Below are 22,500 nucleotides of genomic sequence, written 5' to 3'. Positions count from 1 at the left end.
TTCACACTGACTAATGAGCTTTTTATTTTGAGTATGTCATTTATGCCCCACTTGCCAAAATGGGGGGTTTAAAATATTCCAGGCTCTATTACTTCATTTGCAGTGCTTCACTGAAGTGGTCTGAGCTCTAGTTGTATGTTGTGCTTGTCATGATTCTCTGATTTCTCTGCAGAATCATGAGTAATGTAGTTTTTCACCAGGAATTATGCTCCTAAATGTGATTTTTCAGTTATCCAGGAGTGACACGCTGACAAGATGGCGACAGCCGGCTCCGCCCACTTTGGGTGACATCACAGACACTACATCCATATGTTTTTACAGTCTATGGGTTTAACGCTGAAGCCGCACATCATCCGATCCTCCGAGCTTCACTCACTTGACCAGGAACTTGACCGGGAGGAACCATGGGAAGCCGCAGTAGGGCAGCTGGTCCTGGCAGTGTGTGCGGATGCTGTCGTTGATCTCTGGGATATGAGGAGTGATGTGCTGCATCCCGGTGTAATCCAGACTGTTGATCCATAATCCCGAGTCGGAGCTCTGCAGCGACCCGTCCAGCGCGTGGAACCTGCGTGTGGTGTGCTGAAAACACACACACACACAAACAGAATCATTGTTGGGGAAAGTTACTTTGAAAAGTAATACATTACAATATTGCGTTACCTAGTTACTTTTTTAGAAAACTAATGCGTTACGATACTTTTGCGTTACTTTTTTTTCCACCTGGGCTGGGCTGTTTTTTTTATAACAAAAAAAGTTATAATTTTAGGCAAATGTAACACCAAAAAGTGAAATAATAAGCCTCAGGCCGAGGGAATTGAAGATTCCATCTTGTGCAGTAGAGTACCTTACAGTAGAGTACACTAGAGTAGAGAACAGTAGAGTACAGTTGAGTACAAGAGTACAGTAGAGTACAGTACAGCAGAGTACAATAGAGTAGAGTACAGTATAGTACCGTACAGTACAGTAGAGTACCGTACAGTAGAGTTGTTGTGAATTAATTAGAATAGAAATGTTTAAATAATTATCTTTAATAATAACAGAAACAGTGTTGTCATTTATAAGGTTGTTCAGCTTTAAGAAAAGTTTACCCAAAATGCTTAGGGGGCTGAGCGCGCAGATAGAACTAGGTAGAGAAGAGAAAAAAAAAATGACTCCATGTTTGTGCGCTGTATCAATGTGTAATCCTGTTCGTTAACTTCAGTAAACAGTTCGTTTTATTTAATTCAAGTCGTCAGTGGTCATTACTGCTTGTTAAGGAAGAAAAGATACGACAATCTTTGGTGCCGAAACCCGGGATAACTTGCAGGCAACATCCGAAATGGCGGAGCGACTTGAAAGACTACTCAGAAAACGGAGAGCTGTACGCGGTTCCACGACGAGACTTTTGCAAGACGTAGAAACAGAGGTTGGCAAAGAAGATCCGATCGTTGACAGATTATGTGAACTGTTAGCCCTGTTATCTGCAAAAGAGGAAACGCTACTGGAGTTGAATCGCGAAATACAGGAGTATACAGAAATGGATGATTTGGAAAATGAAGTTGTTAATGCGGAGGAGTATGGAGAGCGAGTCGTCAGCGCGAAAGCTCGCGTGCAGCGCGTGACGCAGAGAATCCGGGAAAGCACTAACAGCGGGCCGTGTGAAACAGTGCCATTGCAGCGCGGACAAACAGTTAAGTTACCCAAGTTAATTATCAGCAAGTTCAGCGGTGAAATTAGCTTGTGGCAAGACTTTTGGAATCAGTTTGAAACCGCTATTCACAGAAACGACGCGCTGAGCAAAACAGAGAAGTTTAATTACTTAAAGACATACGTAACCGGCGCTGCTTCAAAGGCAATAGCGGGATTGATGTTGACAGACGGTAATTACGATCACGCGATCGATCTGCTTCTGAACCGGTTCGGAAGAAAGGATCTGCTCATTAATACGCATATGACCAAGTTGTTGAATCTCTGCCCAGTAAAGAAATCACACGATGTGAGTGCTCTGAGACAACTTTATGATGAATGTGAAGTACAGATCCGTAGCTTAGAATCGCTGGGTGTTGCATCAGAGGCATACGGCAGCCTGCTATGCCCTGTTCTGCTACAGATGATTCCAGACGACATTACTCTCCAGTACAGTCGCCAAAGAGGAACCAGTGATGAATGGAAGGTCTCGGAAGTTATGGAATTTCTACAGAAAGAGATTTTGAGCAGAGAAAGAGCCATGCAACTGATTATGCCAGGTAATTCCAAAGACAGCCAGAGCTATCAAAAACCATTTAAAAGACCAGACACATCAATTGAAATGAAGCAGAAAAAGCATCACATGCCGTCAGCTGCAGTACTGCAAACCACCAGTCAAAGATTACAGATATGTCTTTTCTGTGACAGTGCAGCACACACAACAGAACTGTGTCCAGGAACTGATATTGCTGCTCGAAAAGTAAAATTGATGAAACTGGGACGATGCTTTGTTTGTCTTGGTTCGAAACACATTGCAAGATTCTGTAAGGCCAAGGTGTGCTGTAATTTGTGTGGAGGCAGACATCATAGTGCTGTGTGTGAGAAAGGAGAAAAAAACACTTCAGACACTGACAACAAAGATGATGTAGTTTCTTCATTTGCTTCGCATTCTGTTAAGATACAGCCCAATAAACAGAACACTGTGCTTCTTCAGACTGTAAGAGCATGGGCAGAAGGACCTGGTGGACGTAAAAGCATTCGCTGCCTACTGGATGGGGGCAGTCAGAGAAGCTTCATCAGTGAGAACACAGTAAGAGCTTTAAAATTGCCTGTGACAAAGCAAGAAACGTTCACTCTTCATACTTTTGGCTCTGCAGCACCAGTAACATCAAGGCGCAACACAGTGAAGGTCATTCTACAAAGCATCTGGAACAAAGAGCAGAAGGTGGAAGTAGAAGCGCTCGAGACCCCCCAAGTGTGCACTGCTGTGATGAAGATTCCAGGTGAGCACATCCAAGCAGAGTTGAAACGAAAAGGCTTGCAGTTGGCAGACTACCCAGACCCCAGCACTTGTGATACAGAGTTGTCCATGCTGATTGGTGCAGACTATTATTGGCATATAGTGTCAGGCCAAGTGGAAAGAATCACAGATGCACTTGTGGCCATTGAGAGCATTTTTGGATGGTCAGTGCAGGGCCCAGTCACAATGTCCAGTGTTTCCGACACAGCATGCATGCACATACAAATTAATGAAGACACGCTGGTCTCAGAACGTCTGAAAGCCTTCTGGGAAATAGAGTCCCTTGGCATTACCATGCAGCAGACAGACAGCCCTGAAGAAGAGGAGGCTCTTCACATGTTTGAAAAAACTACTCAGTACAAAAACGGGCGATATGAAGTTGAGCTGCCATGGCGACCTGACAAACCAGAACTCCCAGATAACTACAGAATCGCAAGAAAAAGATTTGAAGGACTTAAAAGAAAGTGGCGGTCAGATGTAGTGTTGTATCACAGATATAATGAAGTCGTGAATGAATACCTTAAGCAAGGCATCGTCGAAGACGTGATGGAGGATGGATCAGCTCCAAACACTGTAAAGTATTACATGCCTCATCATGCTGTTCTTCGGGAGGACAAGGTAACAACAAAGCTCAGAGTAGTGTTTGATGCTTCATCACATGACATTGGCTTTCCATCATTGAATGACTGTCTACTTACTGGTCCTAACCTGAATCCAGATCTGCTCAGCATACTAATAAAATTCAGACTGAATGAGATTGCATTTACCGCAGACATCAAGAAGGCCTTCTTGCAGATTTCTCTTGCTGAGAAGGACAGAGATGCAGTGCGGTTCCTCTGGCTCACTGCACCACCCCATGAAGACGCAGGTGAGACGCTGCGTGTGCTACGGATGACGAGAGTGGTGTTTGGAGTGTCCCCCAGCCCATTCCTCCTGGCAGCTACAGTGAGAAAGCATCTGAAGGAATATGAAGACCAACTTCCTGAGGTAGTAAAGATAATAAAAGAATCACTTTATGTTGATGACTTAATCTCAAGTGCAAGTGATGTTGAAAATGCCTTCTCCATAACTACTGGTGCAAGGGAGATTATGTCTGCAGCTGGCATGGACCTTTGCAAGTGGACAACCAACTGTGCTGCATTGAAGGAGAAATGGAAGACGACAATGAGTGAACCTTCAGAGGAGACAGAAACGCATGGATCAGTGCTGAAGGTACTAGGCTTGGTATGGAGAACAAAAACAGATGAATTTGTCTTTGACCTGACTGCACTGCTGGATGCTGTAGCTAAAAGAGAGAATACTAAAAGAAGTGTTCTAAAGCTCTCTGCTCGCATATTCGACCCAATAGGCTTTCTTACCCCATTCACTGTGCGAGTAAAATGCCTCTTCCAAGAGATGTGGATACGAGGCCTTGGCTGGGACGAGGAGCTGCCCACTGATCTTGCACAAGAATGGAAAGGATGGTGTTCAGAACTTCCACAGATCCACCACATACACATTCCTCGTTGGTATGGAATAAAATCAGTGCACAGACACGACGCACATCAACTCCACGTGTTTTGTGATGCAAGCGAGAAAGCTTATAGTACTGTCGCTTACCTGCTGCGAGTAGCTGAGGATGGAGCAAAGACCACATGCCTTGTTGCTTCTAAGTCCAGGGTAGCCCCCCTGAAGAAGATCTCACTGCCCCGTCTTGAGCTGATGGGAGCAGTGATTGGAGCAAGACTAGGAAACAGTCTGTTAAAGCCTCTGAATCTGGAGCTACATCAAGTTCATATGTGGACGGATTCGATGATTGTGCTGCAGTGGATTCGCAGTCCAGCTCACAAATGGAAACAGTTTGTGTCAAACCGAGTGTCAGAAATCCAGTCTTTAACTAATCCTGCTATGTGGTCTCACTGTAAAGGCAAGTTCAATCCTGCGGACCTTCCCACCAGAGGTCAGACTGCAACTAACCTGAAAGAAAGTGAACTGTGGTGGAAAGGACCTTCATTTCTGACTGCACTGAATCAATTGGAAGAGAGAGATGAAGATCAAAGCGATGAAGATGTGACTAGTGAGCTAAAGCAAGGTCAGCAGGTCATCGTGCAACTCAGTAGCGGCAGTGACGAAAAGGGAATGGAACCTGTGCTGGAATTACTGAAGTACAGTAAGCTGAAGCGAGTTCTGCGCGTCACCGCTTGGATCAAGCGGTTTGTGTACAATACAAGTTCAAGCTCCAAAATGCGAGGTGAGTTGACTGCTGATGAAATGTTTGAGGCCGAGAAGTACTGGATAAAGGTGACACAAGATAGCAGCTTTAGTCATGAAATCAATTTGCTGAAAGCTGGTAAGACCCTGAATGCAGATTCAAAAATCAGAGACCTAAAACCTTTCCTCGACGAAGATGAATTGCTCTGTGTTGGAGGCAGACTGCAACAGTCAGAATTTAGTTACAGAGAAAAACATCCATGGATTCTGCCCAACAAAGACAGATATTGTGAGCTGCTGGTTCAGCACAACCATGAATTTATCATGCATTCTGGTCTGAGAGACACACTAGTACAAATTAGAAGTAGATACTGGATTTTGCGAGGCAGACAAATTGTGAAAAGTATTGTGTCAAAATGTACTGTGTGCAAAAGATTTAAAGCAAAGCCCGCACAGCAGGACATGGCTCCATTACCCCGAGACAGAATATCAGAGACCCCCCCATTTGAAGTAACTGGCATAGACTTTGCAGGTCCACTGTATGTGAAGAATGATCGTGCATTATGCAAGGCTTATGTTGCTCTGTTCACATGTGCTATCACTAGAGCAGTGCATTTGGAGCTGGTTTCAAGTCAGTCAACAGAAAGTTTCTTGTTAGCACTCAAGCGATTTGTTTCCAGAAGAGGGCTGTGCAAGGTCATCTATTCAGACAATGCTAAAACCTTTAAGAGAGCAAATCAAGACCTTAGTGAGCTGTGGAAGGCCATCAAAGATCCACAAATTCTGGAATACTTCTCATGGAAGGGCATCACTTGGCGTTTCATTGTAGAACGAGCAGCCTGGTGGGGTGGATTTTGGGAGAGGCTTGTAAGGTCTGTGAAAACGAGCCTGAGAAAGGTGCTAGGAAAAGCATCGCTTACCTTTGAAGAAATGTCTACACTCCTTGCAGAAGTAGAGGCCACACTGAATTCCAGACCCCTCACCTTTGTACACAATGAGATCGACGAGCCGCAGCCACTAACACCAGCACACTTCTTGGTTGGTGAACGACTCACTTCACTGCCTCCAAAACCATTTCCAGCAGACTATGATCATCCCACTGTGAGTAAAGAGGATATGACAAAGAGGTGGAGATACAGGAACCGACTCATGACCAACCTGTGGAATCGCTGGAGGAAGGACTATCTACTGGACCTGAAATCTGCACATTCCTGCAAAACACAGAAACCTACTGAGTTGAAGATGGGTGACATTGTTCTCATTGGAGATGCCAACATGCCGAGACAAACCTGGAAATTAGGAAAAATTGAAGAACTGTTTCCAGGCCGAGATGGCAAAGTTAGATCCTGTGCTGTTCGCACATCCACAAGGACTGTGTTAAAGAGACCCGTTCAATTGCTTTATGCATTAGAGATTTAAGTTGATGAACATTTGTTCATGGGGGGAGGATGTTGTGAATTAATTAGAATAGAAATGTTTAAATAATTATCTTTAATAATAACAGAAACAGTGTTGTCATTTATAAGGTTGTTCAGCTTTAAGAAAAGTTTACCCAAAATGCTTAGGGGGCTGAGCGCGCAGATAGAACTAGGTAGAGAAGAGAAAAAAAAAATGACTCCATGTTTGTGCGCTGTATCAATGTGTAATCCTGTTCGTTAACTTCAGTAAACAGTTCGTTTTATTTAATTCAAGTCGTCAGTGGTCATTACTGCTTGTTAAGGAAGAAAAGATACGACAAGAGTACAGTACAGCGGAGTACAATAGAGTACAGTAGAGTACCGTACAGTAGAGTATGGTACAGTAGAGTACAAGAAAGAAGAGTACAGTACAGTAGAGTACAGTACCGTACATAACAGTACAGTAGCGTGCAAGAGAGAAGAGTACAGTACAGTATAGTACAGTAGAGTACAAGAGAGAAGAGTACAGTAGAGTAGAGTACAGTACAGTAGAGTACAGTACCGTACATAACAGTACAGTAGCGTGCAAGAGAGAAGAGTACAGTAGAGTACAGTACCGTGCAGAACAGTAGAGTACAAGTGAGAAGAGTCCAGTAGAGTGCTGTAGAGTACAGCACAGTAGGGCACAGTACAGTAGAGTACCGTACAGTAGAGCACAGTACAGTAGAGTACCGTACAGAACAGTAGAGTACAGTACAGTAGAGTATAAGAGAGAAGAGTACAGTAGAGTACCGTACAGTAGAGCACAGTAAAGTAGAGTACAGTAGAGTAGAGTACAAGAGAGAAGAGTACAGTAGAGTACAGTAGAGTACCGTACAGAACAGTAGAGTACAGTACAGTAGAGTATAAGAGAGAAGAGTACAGTAGAGTACCGTACAGTAGAGCACAGTACAGTAGAGTACAGTAGAGTACAAGAGTACAGTAGAGTACAGTACAGTAGAGTACAAGAGAGAAGAGTACAGTAGAGTACCGTACCGTAAAGTAGAGTAGAGCACAGTACAGTAAAGTACAGTACAGTAGAGCACAGTACAGACGAGAGAGAAGAGTACAGTAGAGTAGAGTACAGTAGAGTACAGTACAGTAGAGTACAAGTGAGAAGAGTACAGTATAGTAGAGTACAAGAGAGAAGAGTACAAGTGAGAAGAGTACAGTACAGTAGGGTACGGTATAGTACAGTAGAGCACAGTACAGTAGAGTACGAGAGAATAGAGTACAGTAGAGTACAGTAGAGTACAAGAGAGAATAGTACATTAGAGTACCGTACAGTACAGTAGAGCACAGTACAGTAGAGTATGAGAGAGAAGAGTACAGTACAGTAGAGTACAGTACAGTAGAGTATGGTATAGTACAGTAGAGCACAGTACTGTAGAGTACAAGAGAGTAGAGTACAGTAGAGTACAGTAGAGAAGAGTACAAGTGAGAAGAGTATAGTACAGTAGAACACAGTACAGTAGAGTACGAGAGAGCAGAGTACAGAGTACAGTAGAGTGGGGTACAGCACAGTAGAGTACAAGAGAGAATAGTACATTAGAGTACCGTACAGTATAGTAGAGTATGAGAGAGAAGAGTACAGTACAGTAGAGAAGAGTACAGTACAGTAGAGTACGGTATAGTACGGTAGAGTACAAGAGAGTAGAGTACAGTAGAGTACAATACAGTAGATTACAAGAGAGAATAGTACATTAGAGTACCGTACAGTACAGTAGAGCACAGTGCAGAAGAGTACGAGAGAGTAGAGTACAGTAGAGTACCGTACAGTAGAGTACGAGAGAGTAGAGTACAGTAGAGTACAGTAGAGTTCAAGAGAGAATAGTGCATTAGAGTACCATACAGTACAGTAGAGTACAGTACAGTATGAGAGAGGAGTACAGTACAGTAGAGTACGGTATAGTACAGTAGAGTACAGTACAGTAGAGTACAAGAGAAAATAGTACATTAGAGTACCGTACAGTACAGTACGAGAGAGTAGAGTACAGTAGAGTACAGTAGAGTACAAGAGAGAATAGTACATTAGAGTACAGTAGAGTACGAGAGAGTAGAGTACAGTAGAGTACAAGAGAGAATAGTACAGTACAGTGCAGTAGAGTACAGTACAGTAGAGTACGAGAGAGTAGAGTAGAGTAGAGTACAGTAGAGTACAAGAGAGAAGAGTACAGTACAGTAGAGTAGAGTCCAGTAGAGTACAAGAGAGAAGAGTACAGTACAGTAGAGCACAGTACAGTAGAGTACAGTAGAGTAGAGTACAAGAGAGAAGAGTACAGTAGAGCACAGTACAGTAGAGTACAAGAGAGAAGAGTACAGTAGAGTAGAGTACAGTAGAGTACAGTAGAGTAGAGTAGAGTAGAGTACAGTACAGTAGAGTAGAGTAAAGTAGAGTAGAGTACAGTACAGTAGAGTAGAGTACAGTAGAGTAGAGTACAGTAGAGTAGAGTGCAGTAGAGTAGAGTACAGTAGAGTACAGTAGAGTAGAGTACAGTAGAGTAGAGTAGAGTACAGTAGAGTAGAGTACAGTAGAGTAGAGTACAGTAGAGTACAGTACAGTACAGTAGAGTAGAGTACAGTAGAGTAGAGTAGAGTACAGTAGAGTACAGTAGAGTAGAGTACAGTAGAGTACAGTAGAGTACAGTAGAGTAGAGTACAAGAGAGAAGAGTACAGCAGAGTAGAGTAGAGTGCAGTAGAGTAGAGTACAGTAGAGTACAGTAGAGTAGAGTACAGTAGAGTAGAGTAGAGTGCAGTAGAGTAGAGTAGAGTACAGTAGAGTAGAGTACAGTACAGTAGAGAAGAGTACAGTAGAGTACAGTACAGTACAGTACAGTAGAGTACATTAGAGTACAGTACAGTACAGTAGAGTACAGTACAGTAGAGCACAGTACAGTAGAGTAGAGTAGAGTACAGTAGAGTAGAGGGCGCCGCTCAAGTCAATTTTTCAGCTGCTGCTGCTCTGGATAACAGAAGAATATGATGCAGGAGAAGAAAGTAAAAAAAAAATCCATAGTCATTTTTGCTTATGGTTTAACTGTATCATCGAAGGTTAGAGGCAAATACATTGGTCAAATTGAGATTAAATCCATAAAAATGCAAAATGTATGTTTTTAACATATTTAGTTATTGGAGGTTCGCATAGTATTCTGATTCTGCATTTCACAGATTTTATTAATTTTGAGGAATATTGAATCTTTTTTTGTGTGCAAGTGAGATGAGTAAATGCTCACATTTACCATCATGTTTACACACACACACACACACACACACACACACACACACACACACACACACACACACACACACACACACACACACACACACACACACACACACACACACACACACACACCTCTGCACTTCAATTCTCAACATGAGGACAAGAGAGCTGTCAGTCAATAAATGGGAAAACAATGTTACTTATTTGAAAAAGTAACTCGGATATTTTCTTGTAAATTGTAAATGTGATGCATTACTTTACTAGTTACTTGAAAAAGTAATCTGATTACGTAACTCAAATTACTTGTAATGAGTTTCGCCCAACACTGGACACAACTACTGTAATAATCCATTCAGATGTGCATCATGTTAAAATAAAATGAATATTGTTTTATTTATTTTTTGCAACTAGCTAAAATAATGAATATATATATAAAAACTTAAACTTATTCTCAGGTAATGTTTATTTTGTTTCACGTCAGGACAATATTTCATGGTTTGAGTTTCAGTAAACTCTAATGTCGGATCAGTGATGACGATACCTGGACAAAGACTCGTTTGGGTCGAGGACTGGACGGGTCACCAGAGTACGGGAAGAACAGACCACAGCAGACCAGAACAAACATCAGCGAGAACACTGACCCCAGACCAGCCAACATCCGCTGTGTGCTGCGCGACAGATAGATGAAATGCATCTGGAGAGAGAGAAAGAGAGAGAGAGCGAGAGAGAGAGAGAGAGAGAGAGAGAGAGAGAGAGAGAGAGAGAGAGACAGAGAGAGAGAGAGAGAGAGAGAGAGAGAGAGAGAGAGAGAGAGAGAGACAGAGAGAGAGTTTTAGAAAAACTTCATTTTTTACACATTTTTTACATTCCTAATTCAAACATCATATCCCCAAAACATTGAAAGGCAATTCAAATTAAAAATCTTTTAAAAACCCAAGACCAATTGATCATCATGTACACATAGAACCGCATTAGAGAGAGAGAGACAGGTTTGTTTTATGTTGAATTAAGAATGTTAACTGCAATTAGAATGTTTGAATTGGAATGTTTAAATTTAAATATCTGAATTTGACTGTTTGAGTTTGACTTTAAATGTTTCAATTTGAATGTTAGAATTTAGAATTTTACTGTTTGAATGTAATGATTTTAATTTGAATGTTTGAATTTGAATACTTGAATGTGACAATTTGAATTGAAATGTTTGAATTGAAATGTTTGAACTGAAATGTTTGAAATTGGCACCGGATCGAAAGATTTTGAACAATACCCAGCCCTAGGTATAGGAGTGTTGTTGCCGTCGCAATGTTGTTGAAACGCTGTTATTTTCATCAGTGCCCGGATTGCAGGTCCACTTTGTTCAGCTTTCCTAGGGTCGCGGGAGTTAGGGATCAATGGTTAATTATGACCCAAATCTCGCTCTCTGTGCTGCACATGTTACGGAGGAAAGCTTCCACAATCTTCACGAGTTCAATGCAGGATTCGCACAACGGCTTGTCCTGAAAGATGGAGCAGTTCCAACTTTAAAAACAGAAGCTTTTGTTTACGGGCCACAACCTGTAAGTATGATTTATTTTTCGTCGATGTGTTTTCCTGTAATAGTTCGTATTGTTAATTGTACGTTGTAGCAAGGAAGTAAACAAATGACAACGCTGTTTGGCTCTGCAAACCAGCTTGTTAAATGCTCATTCAAACCTAACCGAACTTGGAATTAGTGTAAATTATTCTTTGATTAGAGCTTTTATGTTTATCTACATGCTTGTTTATCTACAGGCATGCTAAACATGGTTCTGTGTTTGATTTGGCAGCCGATGTTTAGTGTTCGTTTTGGGTGAATAGTTCTGTCGACAGATATTTGTCTACAATCGTTCTAAAAATACAGAAGTAATGGTGCCATACAGTCAGTAACGATCACTACAGATCCGCAGTCTTTACTCAAAAAAATCCCTTTGAGGACTGTAGTATAATTTGTTAGAACGATTATATGAAATTCTTGTTTATGAAGCTTATTTTTTGTAATACTATAATAATTAGTACAATTAAATAGCAGCGTATCTAAAAAGTAATGAGACAACAACAAAAAACAAAGCTTTCTGAAACGTCGTTTAACAGCCGTTCTTGAACAGGTTCTGCTTGATCATCTTCACTAACGTTTCCCCGGGTCCGATTGGTTTTATTGACGCCATTGTTTATAATACACTAATGGCTAGTTTCCACTGAGCGGTACGGTACGGTACAGTTCGGTACGGTACGCAATTATTTGCGTTTCCACTGTCAAAAGTTGTGAATGGTACCAAAAAGGCCGAACCGTACCGTACCACTTTTTGGGTACCCTTCCGTTGGGGTACCTAGCACAGTGGTACGGTACTAAAGGGTGGAGCTAGACTCACTGCAGAACGCTGATTGGTTGACAGAGTATCGTCACTTGCGCGAGCTACAAGGGGAATGACAACAAAAGCAGCGCCATTTTTTTAATATACAGTTGGAATATAATAGTATGGTTATTCTTTCACGAAATGTAGTTTTAAGAGTTTTTCAGACGAGAATGTAGTTGTTTAAAGCTCAAATCTGTGGTTTATTTATAATGTTTTATGATAATTTGATCCATTCTAGGCGATCACCGGGCGCTCGGCGCTCATGTTCCCCGCCTGGAACAGCCTTTCCTCGGCTAGTCGTTCTGACGTTTGCCGCTGACTCTGTAGTGGTAATTCGTCTTGTGTAAATTTAACGGGTGATCTTTGGTCTCGTGAATCGATAATTCGTTCCCTGGCCAATCGTTTTGGCTGAGGGTTAAGTGAAGTTTCATATATTTAGGCTATTTAACTTTTCCGTTGTAACGTTAATGTTAGACCAGCGCTGAATTTGTATATTTGACTGAATTTTTTGCTTTATCTCTTGTATAGCTTCTTGTAACGTTACCTTTTACTTATACTTTTATAATGGCTATTATTGCTAAAACTGAAATTTAACTGGGTTGAGTTTTGTCATTTTTTATTTTATTACAAGATTATCACTGTAATGTTGTTTATTGCAACATTTGTACAAATGCAAATATTGCCAGGAATATGTTTAATATTTTTTAAAATTTAAACGAAAAGATGCAGGGTTGTGTTTTATATTTCGTTTTGTTATAAATAGGCTAACGTTAAACATGCAGTAAATAATATAATCAGGTCTATACATTGCCTGAACCACATTTGTGTGCCTATAATGTTTAAAATTTATTTAAATGAAAACGAAAAGAGGCAGAGTGGTGTTTTATAATATATTTCGTTTTATTGTTGCCTAAAATGTACATGCAGAGCGAGCTGAGTGACGCTTTCAAGAACGCGCTGTTCCATTTGGAGAATTACCGGACTCGCGTCCTCGGGAGTCATTCTGCTGAGAACTTTGCGTACTTGTTATTGAGAAATGCCTAATGTCGGCGCTTGTCTTCTTGTGACAAACATGCCGAGAAGCAAGGACAAGATCTGCTGTATGCCATCCATTAGTGTTTACTTTGTCGCTTTCTTCTTCGCGCGAAAATGACGTTGATCGCTTCTTTCCTGCAAACACCACGCCTATCAAGTAGGGTACTGTTGGCGGTGGAAACGCTAGCCGGATCATGGTTTACTGACCCGACCCGACCCGAACCGTACTGTACCGTACCGTACTGCTCAGTGGAAACGAGCCATAAAGCACAAAGTACCGGTAAAGGTAAGAGGCGTGACGTTTCCGGAAAACGTGCACTAGACGGTTAGCGAATCACAACACACTGGGCCAGCTAACCAATCTGAGCCCATTGCGTAGTTTTGAGGGACTGGCTTCACAGAACCCGGAAACCATCAGACCGTTTTTACAAGGAGGGATAGAGCAGTGTAGAATAAAGGTAAAATATATGAAAAATAATGCAATTTTTTAAAAACAAGCATGAACACGTTACAGTGCACCCCACAAACACAATCAAGCCTTCGAAAAAATGTGTCTTACCACCCGTTTAATTTGATTGTTTCGTTTGTTTGATTTTCTATGTTACAGTTAGTCTGTATGACTCACAAAATAGGAAGACAGAATCACGGTTGCCAGGGTAACAATTGACGCCAGGACGACATCGGGTGGTATTTCGGTTCCGCTGCGGCCCAGGATAGGAGTGAAGATCTCAAAAACCACCCAGATGAGGAACATGATGTGGACGTAAGGCACGGTGAGACCCGTGAGGTACAGGACAGAGTACTGCAGAGACGCTCCTGCAAACACACACACACACACACACACACACACCACTAATCAGCACAACAGCCATGTGTCGGCCTCATTTAAACATCAGAGCCCTGATTTCTGCCCTTTGACCCCATCCTGAGCTAAAACTACTGCTCACCAGAGACCTGAACACCCTAAAGGTACGGCAAAATAAAAGTCCAGTTTTAATACAAATATTGGGTAATTTTGATGCAATTGAAATACTATTGTATATTTGCATACAGGCATTATATATTTAAAAATATATATGTATATATTTTTTTTTTAAATACAGAATTAAGCAATTGGCTTTTATTTTGACATTGTACTGAAGTCAAAGCAAATAACTGAAATATTACCTTCAATATTTACTTCGTATTAAGGTGATAGCATATACTTTTTTTCTACACACTATTTTTAGATTCATAGACCTGAATGAATGAACGTTTTAAAATGTTGTATTGTATAACACTTAAAATATCACACAAATATCATAATATATAATTAATACCTTAAGGAACCATGACAGCTGTAAAACAAAATGTCTGAAATAAATACACCAAATAAGCTTCATTTCAGAGGAATAATGTAAAGAATCGTGTGTGTGTGTGTGTGTGTGTGTGGTGTGACCTCTGACCTCTGGCTTTGAAGTGTTTTCTGAGCATCAGTTTGCTGGCGAGTGGAAACACCACCATCATCATGGGGACGTACGCTGAACACAATCCTCGCTGAGTGAGGAAGAGCAGCGCACAACACCACAACAGCAGACTCACGTCGAAGAACAGCTCGGACAGATACACACGACTCGCGCTCTGAACACACACACACAGAGAGAGAGAGAGAGTGAGAGAGAGAGAGAGAGAGAGAGAGAGAGAGAGAGAGAGAGAGAGAGAGAGAGAGAGAGAGAGAGAGAAACACACACACACACGCGCACAAAGAGAGAGAGAGAGAAACATACACACACACACACACACAGAGAGAGAGAGAGAGAGAGAGAGAGAGAGAGAGAGAGAGAGAGAGAGAGAGAGAAACACACACACACGCGCACAAAGAGAGAGAGAGAGAAACATACACACACACACACACAGAGAGAGTGAGAGAGAAACATACACACACACACACACACACACAGAGAGAGAGAGAGAGAAACATACACACACACACACACAGAGAGAGAGAGAGAGAAACATACACACACACGCGCACAAAGAGAGAGAGAGAGAAACATACACACACACACACACAGAGAGAGTGAGAGAGAGAGAGAGAGAGAGAGAGGGAGAGAGAGAGAGAGAAACACACACACACACACACACACACACAGAGAGAGAGAGAGAGAGAAACACACACACACACACACACACACAGACAGGTCAGCTGATTCACTTATGTGCCATCAGATATACTGTCAAAACAAAAAATTATTCAGACACCAGATATAATTTTTTATATTTGTTTTTACTAGTGTGATCAGGACACTATAGTTCATTTATGTAAGTGAGGAGAGAAAAATAAAGTAAACTGAGATATTATACCCAAAAATCCTTCATACAGCGACTACCAGAAACATTTATAAACATTTGGGACTAAAAATGATCCGACACTTTGAGCTGATCGTGTTTTGCTTTTTCTTTAATTGCTAATGCAGCTTTTTACACCACAGACTGAACAACATGAAGCATTGCTTGGTGATTGGTTGAGCTAAACTGGTATTATCTAATTGTGTAGTTAAATTTACCAGCTGACAGATATTCAACATAATTCATGTGTGAGAGTCTAACAGAAGGACGGACAAAACGAGTGAAATATCAACTGATTTAATAACTCTGAGTTCTTGTCATATTTTATCACCGTTTTCTATAGCGAATAAACTGATAATGTGAGAAATGTTGAAGGTGTCTGAATAAATATTGGTTTGACTGTATGTATGTGTATGTATGTATATATATATGTATATTAGGGCTGGGAAACATTAATCGCATCCAAAATAAAAGTTTGTATTTACATAATATATGTGTGTGTACTGTGTATAATTATTAATTATTTTGTATATATATAAATACACACACATGCATGTATATATTTAAGAAAAATGTGTTATTTATATATAAAATATTTATATTTATAAATAATACAAATTTTATATATATAAGCAAATATTTCTTAAATATATACATGCAAAAATCATAATAATCCATTAAAATATAACTTCAACATACTGAAGGAGTGTAAATAATGAGCCACGAACTAGTGAACGTAACAAAGGTGAAGAAGATCATTTTAGATTATTACAAATTAATTTTAAAAAGCATGAATATTCCACTGTCTCTTAATTAAAGTTGCTGTATGTAACTTTTCACACTACTTAAGCATAAAAATACCATAATATGTTTGCATGTATTGAGGAAACACGCTAAGATTTTACTCTGAAATGTGTGTTTCCAGGCTTATTGTTTGGGTCTGTGATACTGTACGTTCCTGCGCTCGTTCCTGTTGCGCGTCTCAAACCGGCGACCCGTGTGAGTGTCGAGTCTGTGGAGGCGGGAGAAACGGCGATCTACGATATTTTGAACTGGACTGCAGTACCGATCTCAACCACTAGATGTCGTTCTTACAGACTAACCCTTCGTTTCAGAGTCACACTCAGGACCTTCGGGTCCAAATGGGCCGGAAGGGTGGGATTCATATTTATTAAAAGAAAATCATAATTTTTTTTTTTACTTGTTTTTTATAATATTTTTTCTTTTCTTTTTTGGTGTTTTTAGAATTTTATGATTTATAATTAATATTTATGCAATAAATATGACCCATTTCCCCCCAGTTTGCCCCCCCATTGAATATAATAGAAAATTATTTTAAAAAAATTGTACATATATTTTTTTTTAAAAGCTGTATTTCATTTTAGAGTCAAGCCTAGACCTCATGAAAGCAATTTTTGAAATGAGATGGATGCCATCTGGTGGACAAACTGAGCATTTTAAAAATGCAAAACACATAGGTAATCTGAATTTATTGGTTTGTTTATGTATAAAAGTGTGTTTGTGTGTGTGTGTGTGTGTGTGTGTGTGTGGATGTGTCTGTTTTGCACTCTTGATGTTTTATAGATTCACCCCTTCACTGTTGTGTACTTTTTTTCTGGATCGTGGCTGATTTGTAGATTGTGCGCACAAAAAAACTCGGTATTTTCAAATTTTTGCCAATTTGCCATTGATTTCATATCCGGGTCCATTTGGACCCCGAAGGTCCTGAGTGTGACAATTTTTTTTACAACCACTTAGATTATTCAAATCCTGTCCCCAATTTTTTTGGATGTTCATATACCAAGTACCAAAAAAGTCACCAAATTTCAGACCATTCCGATGAAGCTATGATTTAAAAAAAATATATATTTAAATGCGTCGGGTCCATTTGGACCGAAGGACCCCAGACGAGCTCACAGAATCTGCAAATAAGCAGAGTTTATTTACTGTGACTGAAGATGTGCAGCAGCATTTGTCATAGTAGTTCTGCGAGGATATGAATAATTGCAGGAATCCAGTGTTTCTTATATAAAACACACTGAATAAACACTGGACAATATGTGACGTCCCTCACACACACTGACTGTGTCTCAGCCAATCAGAGCGCAGCAGGAGTCGGAGAGTCAACTAGAGCAGATATTTTACAGTATGTGTATTTACACTGTACTTACCCAAGAAATTAAGTTTCAAGTTTAAGCTTAATTAATTTATAAAGCACATTTAAAACAGTCACAAGACTGACCAAAGTGCTGTACAAGACAGCTAAATAAAGATCCTAAATATACACACAAATATAATATAATATACACATTTAAGAAAAATGTATAAAAAAATAATAAAAATCAATACGCCAGATAAAACTAATACGTTTTTAATGTTAAAAAAATAATTAGAAGTTTAATTAGTGCAACATAACAATGGTTATGCAGACGTTTATATACAAATAAAATAATCTTAAAATCAATTCTATACTAAATAGGCAGCCAGTGAAGTTCTTAGAATTGGAGTGATGTGATCATATTTACGACTTTTCCCAATAAATCTTTTGGACCAGTTGCAGCCGAGCGATTTGTGACTTGGAAATACTGGTTTCTCTGAAACACACACTTCTACAGCCGGTTATTTTACTCTGAAACGTGTGTTTCCAGGCGGATCAGAACTGATGAGAATGTAAATGTGTATCTTGAAATGCAATGTAAGACACTTTGGATTAAAGCGTCTGCCAAATGCATAAATGTAATGTAATGTAATACCGCAATACAGTGAGTTACAGTAATCTAAACAGGAAGTGATAAAAGCACGAACAGCCGTCTCCAGTGTTTGTCAGTTAGGAAGTGTTTAATTTTAGACAATATGATTGAAACTAGATCCAATTACGGAAGATATTTTTTGTCAAGTTTTAAAGTTTTACAGTTACTGGTGATATAAGGTAAATGCAAGGGTTAAGGTTTTAACCAGTTATAGTCATTGCTATATTAAGTAGAGTGTATGTACACGTGGAACAGGAGTGTAAAATAAAGCGCTACTGATATTTCAAGCCACAGTGTGTGTGTGTGTTAGTGTGTGAGAGGTTACTGTCCTCGACTGACGCTCTGAAACACACATTTATCCAGTCCTTTATCTGATCTGACTTCCACTCTTATCACACACACACACACACACACACACACACACACACACACACACACACACACACACACACACACACACACTCATATCAGTCTCTAGGTTAGAGGCAGCGAATGTGTGAAAGATGACGTTTTGATTGACAGATCTATCAGAACAACGGCAGATTTTAATACCTTTAAATCGATCAAAAGTGACATTTATAATTTCACAAAAGGTTCTATTTCAAATAAATGCTGTTCATTTGAACCTTTTTATTCATTAAAGAATCCTGAACAATAAAATGCATCATCATTATTTTCAACACTGATAATAATCATAAATGTTTATGAGCATCAAATCATCATATTATAGTGATTTCTGAAGGATCATGTGACACTGAAGACTGGAGTAATGATGCTGAAAATACAGCTTTGATCACAGGAATAAATTACACTTTACTATATATTCACATAGAAAACAGCTGATTTACATTAGAATAATATTTCACATTTTTTACTGTATTTTTATTTTGATCAAATAAATGTGCAGAAGACACTTCTTTCAAAAGCATAAACTGCGAATGCTAGTTTTTCTGAGAAATAATAAACATGTGAAAACCTCAGAGAAATGAAGAATGAAGAAATGACCCGCTGATATTGTGTGACCTGAATATATTTTAATAACTAATCTGCGAAATTAAAGTGTAACTATACAAACACAAGAAAGCGGCTTCAATGATTGACAAATAATGTAAGATTGCAAAACCACGACAGCACAAACAAACACACTTTCTTCATTCTTTCATAATATATTACTATGTATATTATATTATATCAGCCTATATTATATATATTACTACAGTTTTGATGAGCTGATATTAAATGATAGACTCAATGGAATATTCAAATCACATCAAGCTGTTCAAACGGACTAAAAAAGCTTAAATATTACCAGAGCATAATCAGAAACGCTGTAACTGATGAGACTCAGTATCACAGACGTCCTGAAACATGTACGACAGTCTCAGTGTGCGCAGCTCTACATCAGATCATGTTTAACCAGATCCCGCAGGAACGACACACTGGTCTGATCAGATATACATACTATTATAATGAATCAAAACAATTATTCAGTGATTCGAAATCAGTGGGTCATTTCTTTATTCTCCATTTCTCTGTGAGATTATTAATATTTTTTTAATTTATAATATTAGCCAGCATGTCAGTTATCAGTCATAAAATTAATTATTACAAATGTATATAAATTGATTAATTAAATATATAAATGTAAACATTTATTTGAATAATACTACTGACTTGGCATTTAAATAAAAAGATTATTCTTATTATTCTTATTTATTTAAATAATGCTACTGATTAGACTTAACTTATTTAAATGCATAAATAAATAAACAAATATTTGTATTTTATTTTGGCCAGCTTATCACTTAACAGTGAAAACACGACTTATTAAAATATATATATATAAATTGATTGCTTAAATATATATATATATATATATATATATATATATTTACATTTATATAAATAATGGTACTAGGTGGTCATTAAAATAATTAAGGAAATACATAAAGAATTATTTGTATTTATTTAGATAATGTCACTGATTTGACATTTTAAAAATGTATATTATTATTATTTTACATTTATTTAAATAATGATATTGATTTCACATTTAAAAAATACATAAATATTTTTATTTAGATAATACTACTGATTTAACATTTAAATAAATAAATGAATATATTATTTAAATAATACTACTGATTTGACAAATAAATACATATTAATTTATTTAAATAATACTTTTGATTTAAAAAAAGGTATGAAATAAATAAATAAATCTGTGCTATATTTATTTAAATAATTATACTGCTTTGGGCTAAATAAATAAATTCTAATTATTCAATAATAAAACTTATTCTGCATAAAAAACATCATTTGCTACAAAAAAATTATTTTGTTTAGGTTTACATCCGTTGGGTTTACTGACATCAGTGTCAATGTGACATCATCAAAGTGTGACATCCCTCAGACTGCAGTCAGCTGAAACCATGATGAAGGTGTGTGTGTGTGTGTGTGTGTGTGTGTGTTCTGTCTCCTCACTCACCCCGTAGTACAGGTTCTTGGCCAGTGTGTGTATCAGGAGGATCTTGCCGGCGGCGACGGAGCCGTACAGACAGACGGCGGCGTAGAAGTGTGTGTACCAGAACATGGAGCGACCCGTCAGTGTGACGAGCAGAGCCACGATCAGAACCGACAGCAGAGCCACGAACCAGCCCAAGAGCACCACACACACCGCACACGCCAGATCACGTGTGTATCGCCCGCCTGTGGGAGAACACACACACACACACACACATCAGATCACACACGCCAGATCACGTGTGTATCGCCCGCCTGTGGGAGAACACACACACACACACATCAGATCACACACGCCAGATCACGTGTGTATCGCCCGCCTGTGGGAGAACACACACACACACACACACACACACACATCAGATCACACACGCCAGATCACGTGTGTATCGCCCGCCTGTGGGAGAACACACACACACACACACACATCAGATCACACACACCAGATCACGTGTGTATCGCCCGCCTGTGGGAGAACACACACACACACACACACACATCAGATCACACACGCCAGATCACGTGTGTATCCCCCGCCTGTGGGAGAACACACACACACACACACACATCAGATCACACACGCCAGATCACGTGTGTATCGCCCGCCTGTGGGAGAACACACACACACACACACACACACATCAGATCACACACGCCAGATCACATGTGTATCGCCCGCCTGTGGGAGAACACACACACACACACACACACACACATCAGATCACACACGCCAGATCACGTGTGTATCGCCCGCCTGTGGGAGAACACACACACACACACACACACACACACATCAGATCACACACGCCAGATCACGTGTGTATCGCCCGCCTGTGGGAGAACACACACACACACACACACACACACACACATCAGATCACACACGCCAGATCACGTGTGTATCATCCCCCTGCCGGAAAACATCAATGCTTTCTAAAGTCTCACATCAGATACATCTATATGAAGCTGATGACATCACTTATTCATATTTACACTCTTCTTTACCCATTACTTTGATGACGCCTGTTCGATACACAACTGAACAGATGCATGATATTAAACAGCATATCAGTTATTATCAGCAATAACATGCTTTGTTAAAAAATAATTTTATTAATAAATTAAAAATATTTTATTTTATTTATTTAAATAATGCTGCTAATTTATTTAAATAATGCTACTGATGTGGCATTAAAATAAATAAATAAACTGTTAAATAAATAAATAACAATTTTATTTAAATTATGCTATTGATTTGGCAACAAAATAAATAAATATTTTTTAAATAATGCTAATTTTTGGCAAAAAAATATTTTTTAAAATAATACTACTGATTTGCCAATAAAATAAATAAATATTACATTTTCATTAAATGTATTTTATGTTCATTTTTTATTATTTTTATTTAAATAATGCAATAGTTTGTCCTTTAAATAAATAAATGAATTGATTAATTATTATTGACCTGTATTTTTAAATAATACTGGCATTAAAAATAAATAAATCATTAATTTTACATTTTTATGGTTTATATTTAAATAATGCTATGATTAGGCCTTTAAATTAATAAATAATGTATTTATATTTTTAAATAATGCTATTACTTGATGTTTAAAACAAACAAAAAAATAAATAAATACATTTAACAGCATATCAGTAGCAAAGACTATTTTCTTG

At 39.0% G+C, this 22,500-nt stretch overlaps 1 protein-coding gene across 3 annotated transcripts in view; it reads right to left on the bottom strand.

Moving 5' to 3' along the window:
- The window catches only part of ermp1 (endoplasmic reticulum metallopeptidase 1), a 48,047-nt gene that overhangs the window by 10,740 nt on the left and 14,807 nt on the right, over nt 1–22,500 (bottom strand). For all 3 annotated transcript variants that reach the window (XM_077221340.1, XM_077221341.1, XM_077221339.1), the window contains 5 exons: nt 20,789–21,009; nt 14,668–14,842; nt 13,848–14,038; nt 10,357–10,509; nt 377–579 (listed from right to left, as the gene is read on the bottom strand). In XM_077221340.1, coding sequence (XP_077077455.1) covers nt 377–579; nt 10,357–10,509; nt 13,848–14,038; nt 14,668–14,842; nt 20,789–21,009 — 943 coding nt within the window. The remainder of the gene's footprint in view (nt 1–376; nt 580–10,356; nt 10,510–13,847; nt 14,039–14,667; nt 14,843–20,788; nt 21,010–22,500) is intronic.

This window comes from Siphateles boraxobius, unplaced genomic scaffold (genome assembly GCF_051911475.1).
Source record: "Siphateles boraxobius isolate OS27281-9 unplaced genomic scaffold, OSU_SipBor_1 81, whole genome shotgun sequence".
NCBI classification, from domain to species: domain Eukaryota; kingdom Metazoa; phylum Chordata; class Actinopteri; order Cypriniformes; family Leuciscidae; genus Siphateles; species Siphateles boraxobius.
This window is presented reverse-complemented; position numbering and strand designations above follow the sequence as displayed.